The sequence below is a fragment of the Habropoda laboriosa genome, unplaced genomic scaffold (genome assembly GCF_001263275.1).
Source record: "Habropoda laboriosa isolate 0110345459 unplaced genomic scaffold, ASM126327v1 scaffold176, whole genome shotgun sequence".
NCBI classification, from domain to species: domain Eukaryota; kingdom Metazoa; phylum Arthropoda; class Insecta; order Hymenoptera; family Apidae; genus Habropoda; species Habropoda laboriosa.
The window spans coordinates 284047-289207 of record NW_017100321.1 but is presented as its reverse complement, the minus strand read 5'-3'; the positions used below and the strand labels follow the sequence as shown (position 1 = coordinate 289207).

At 37.8% G+C, this 5161-nt stretch overlaps 1 protein-coding gene across 1 annotated transcript in view; it reads right to left on the bottom strand.

The window, feature by feature from the left end:
- Positions 1–5161, bottom strand: part of LOC108574262 (carboxyl-terminal PDZ ligand of neuronal nitric oxide synthase protein-like) — a 26379-nt gene that overhangs the window by 3375 nt on the left and 17843 nt on the right. The window contains exon 6 of the mRNA XM_017936821.1: positions 1–47. This exon is cut by the window's left edge and continues 149 nt beyond it. Within this exon, the coding sequence (XP_017792310.1) occupies positions 1–47 (47 nt within the window). The remainder of the gene's footprint in view (positions 48–5161) is intronic.

Genomic DNA, 5161 nt, shown 5'->3' with positions numbered 1-5161 from the left:
ACCTCGAAAGCCTGTCCTACCGTTCTGACCACCCTCATCGCTTGACTCTAACGAAATCCAACTTTTTCAATTGAACGTACCAGTAAGTACAATATGTAGAGGTGACGACGGGTGTAATTGTGGTACGGCATGCAAAAAGTGGGGTGATATTTTTGTGTGTGAAATGAAAGCATCAAACTTCAAGTACCGGAAGATGTTAAAGCTCGACTTCATCAAATTTGAATTTTTGAATTTTCCAAATTTCAATTTTTTGAATTTTCCAAATTTCAATTTTCCAATTTTCTGAATTTTCCAATTTTCTACATTTCGAATTTTCCAATTTTCCAAACTGAAAACTTGCGAATTTGTTAATTTCCAAATAGCTGATCTACAAACGCTCGTGAATTTCTGTTTTCCAATTTCCTGGCGTCCCACTTCAAGCCTCCAAACACAAACCTAGCGCGTTTCGAACTTCAAACGGTCCAAGTCTAAACTTGAAACAGAAACAGAAACCACCTGAACTCCGCTATTTCCATCACAAAACTGGATACAATTTCAACACTCGAACATGCTTTATAATCCTAAACAAAGTGTAACACCAACTCTACTTACATAAAAACCAATCTACACAAAAAAAAAATCTAAAGATTCCGTAAATAGCGGTCAGGACGTTCTATAATTTATTCCGTCGCGACGCGTTCTCCCTCCGTCCACGACATCCCGTAGCTCTTTTTTTTTCGCGTGTCAGCCACAGGAGCGGGACACCTTACCCCATAAACGGCGTTATTCGCAAGCGTACACCTTTACCTCGAGCTCCTCGAGGTCATCGTTCTCCTCCTCGAAGGGGTTCTCATCGAAGCTGAAATCGACGCTAGGCGTCGAACGTGCCAGCTGCAAGGGTGGCGGTTTCCACTTTCCAAAGGGTTTCTTCAACTTCAGGTAGTTGAATATTTCAGGCTCTTTGAACGACAGTTTCTTCCTTGGCTTCGGTGTGGTCTCCACGCCGGAAGGACTGACCGGACCGGAACTAGGCGACACTGCCGCATCTGAGTTCGTTTGCTTCGTCGTCGAGTTCTTCAGCATGGCTGGTACGTGTTGTGCTTTTATGATTACGATCGGTTTATTTTATGTATTACTACACTGTTACTTTTTCTTTTATACGGGACACACTGTACACGTTTATCATGTTGGACGTTTTTATTATGTTTATTTAATGTTCATGGGAAATTCACTCGTGTCCCATGTTCCATGTTACGTGTGATTTCTTTTGCGCTCTTATCTCTTATTGGATTGGTCTGTAGAATTGTGCTTAATGATTGTTCGATTGGTGCAGGTATAATGGTGATGATGTTTTGCTGTCTAAGCATGACATGATTTTAGATGTTTCATAAATATTACTTTAATATCGGTTTTGCTATTGTGCGTTTAAAAGATATAAGAAAGAAATGCAATCTGAAAATTGCTCGTGTATGTAGACTTTTAGAATAGCAATTTAACATATTTTTTGTATATTCATTTATTTATTATTCTAAATTTATTCGTAACTATGTGTATATCTAATACATCTCGAGTATATTTCTATACAGAAAATTGATAATTTCCATTTGCAATTTAAATTCATGTTTCCCCATTGAAAATTCACGTACATAACCTAAATTCGTATTTCCAATTCATAGCTTCATCACCAAAATTCGTGATATTAGTTCCAAATATACACACTTTGTCTAAATTCATAGCTTCGATTCATAATTCAATTTCCTGATTTAAATTCATCTCAACATGCGCCAAATTCTTCGAAACATTTACTACCCCACCAAAATACACACAAACTCGTACACGCGACTATTCACCGTGAAAAGGTTCGTTTTCAATTTTGCCCAACCGATCTAACCGTCAATACCGTTACAACACTCAGCGCTACCTAAACTGTGAAAAGCGAAACGAGAACAGTTTGCTGGAATAACAGCGAATCTCGCAGCGTGATAAACGTGGTTACGCGCGAGTCGACTAACGAAATTTATTTCGACTATACTCGCGACGCCGAAGAATCGATATTTACGCGTCTCACGGCGTTCCCGGTCGATTCCAATTATAAACAGCCGGCAGGCCGCGTGGACTCGACCACTGGCGAGCGTCCCGATAAATCTCGACGTTGCTTTCAAAACTATTACGGATCCACGTCGTTAACTGAGCTTACGCTAGAGTTTATTTGCTCCCGGCTGTGTACGAGAGCGGGTGACGACGCAAGCCGTATACGCAACACGCTCGAAGAATTAACTTTAACCTGTAAATCTTCATCCATCGTCTCTGCTCAAGTGTTACTTCACTGTTATCGTAGGAGCACAGAATTACTTCAATGTACTTTTCGTTACGTTTTAGAACTGTTTTTCTTCTTTTAGAAACAGGTTAGGTTAGGTTAAGCGAAGTGAGTACTCGAGGAATGTAAACATCTTTCTTACGTTTTTGGCGGGAATTTTTTATGAAGTTCCCTTCTAACCTATACGTTGTTATTCTTAAGACAAGTATTTTTAAAAGAGATTCAATTTTTGATGGAGAAATGAATCTAGTTAACGAAGTTAAAAGGAAAGACAAATATTAATGGTATTTTGCAGGTTTTATTCTAAACTTACTAGATTCTTTTTATGTTTAGATTAGACTAGCTTTTTTCCTTATCGGTAGATGGTATGAATAAAGAAGAAATATGTATGAATGAAACACACACTGCGGATACTGAGAATTTCCAGAGTCGACGCCAGGAAAAGGTATCTCTGCTTCTGTGAATGGGAATGGACGTTATGAAACCCGGAAATGGGATCAGGAAACGTACACTATCCGCGAATAGAAACAGCCTTTATGAATACCTCTTTTGAAGATGAATCTGAAACCTGACATTAACGTCGAATTATCGAACGACCAACTGATACTACTAAAAGATAAATAAAAAGTACTATATCTATAAATTGAAGAAAAACTGTTAGATAATGTTAAAAGATTAAAAAAAGAAGAAATATTTTAATTACTATTTTTGCAGAGATTACTCTTCCGGAGAGAGGCCATCAACGTCATCACGATGAATCAACATCAATGCACGGCTGTTAAATCCTCTCTGGTCATTCATAAATCTTGAACTTGACCCCAGACAACGGACATTAGTGATAACGAGCAGCTAGCGCGTCGCTTTGATTAGACGAGCGTGCGTAACGCGAGTAAACATGCTCGACGGTGATTAAGTGGCGACCTGATAACACACGTTCCTCTTGATCCAGCGCACGCGATCACGTTTAAAGACCCTTCGCGCGTATTTGCATAATTATTATCATTCAACTGCTATACTCGACCTTTATTTCCCATTTTTACTTTATCAATTCTACTCGTTTATTTTCCTCCCTTTTTCATCTGACAAATTTCTTTTTTTATCAATTTCATAATAATCAATAAATTATATTGTTAACAAATTGAAGAAATTGTTCTTTAATTTTGTTGACTGAATGATAAATGCTTAAAGTTTTGCAAAAATACTGAAATTAAATTAATATAACAAGATAGATGGTTCTTTTGAGATAGAAGGCTTAATAAGTTTTACTCCCTTTTCAGAATTAATTAGAGAATGTAACAGCAACGTTTCTGCCGATAAATTCAAAGATGTGTTAGACTAAATTGCCTATTAATCGACGATCAGAGGACCAGGGGAACGAGGTGAAACCTGTTTCGAGGATCAGTGAAATGGAACGGGAACACGTGACCTGAACTAGCTGTGATGTTTATCCCGTATACCGCTGGATCCTTTGATCTTTCTTTCAAGTTAAAAAGCAACAAAAATAGATGAAGATTCGAGAAGACCTTTCAGAATCTGTGAAAAAAATTTCATTTTATCTCTCTGGTCAAATACGCCAAATGAATGCGGATGAAGAACTTTGAGAGTGAAATGAGAATAGAAATAAAAAAGAAAAAAAAATAGAGAAAAATACTAACGACAAATAGTGATTAGTATTATACTTCAGTAAGTAGCTCTGAAAGCACCAGTCATCCAGTTACGATTCTCCAATTACCTTGATCGGTGTATTGTTTCAACGAACAGAAACAGAATCGTGAGAAATCAAAGACCTCCCTTGAAAGCTTCATTTCCTGAAAGCTCTCCACAAATATTTGCCAGCTTGGAGAATTACGATCCAACGCCGTAAGATTTTTCACGACCTCGTTACAATTAACCACCCTCGGCTGGAACGTCTGTTACGTTAACTTCGTTTCTCAGGTGAACAAACGACGAAAAAACGAAGAGCGAAGAAGAAACGGTGACTCACAGAGAATGGTCCTCGAGATAAGAAGAACGGTGAAGAAGAGTTGAACAAGCGACAAATCTTTACCAAATTGTAAAATTATGTCACATCGATCATTCGGGGATCAGCCTCGTTCATTTCTCATTTTTACGACCACTTAACGATTTCGAACGGTTTACACGGCTTCCTCGAGAAGATAGACAAGCCGACTATCGATAATTCATTTTTCTCTCACAATGAAAACGCTACCTACAACGTCTCGACAAGAACGAATCGTCTAAATCGATCTTCCTTTCAGATGAAACTCATTTTCCCTTTTTTTTTTTAGACACTCACTGAAAAGAGGACATCACTTCACCGTTAAAATTATCTTTTCCGATTACCTTAGAGTGTTACAATTTAAACGTACTTTTCTAAAAAAATTTCTCCAGGATATTTCGAAAAATTCTCTCACAGTTGACAAGATGTCTAAACTTCGAAGTATCCCCCTTCTCTTAATTCAAGTTCTGCGGACGCTGAGAAGAGTTATTCAACTTCATTCGAATGTTTTCCACGCAGAGTCTTGCTAATACAGTTCTCTTCCTTTCCCGATCAAACTTCCCCAATTCTCTCCCACACAAGTTTCCTCACCCAACCCCTCGTTCGAAATTCCTTACCTCTTCCACTCTCTTGCAACCAATCTTATCTCGGAAGCTTCCTCAACTTCTCTCATAAAACTCCTTGCACATCTATAAATATGTTATCTTAAACCAAATCCAAATCTTATTCTTCTTCAAAATTTCTCAAACGTCCACTAATTTGAATAAAATCCAATCTTCACATAATCTCTATATCGAAATAGTCACTAAAATTTACATAATTCCAGGATATCTTCGAGGAGTCTAAATTTTTACCGCACAGTTATT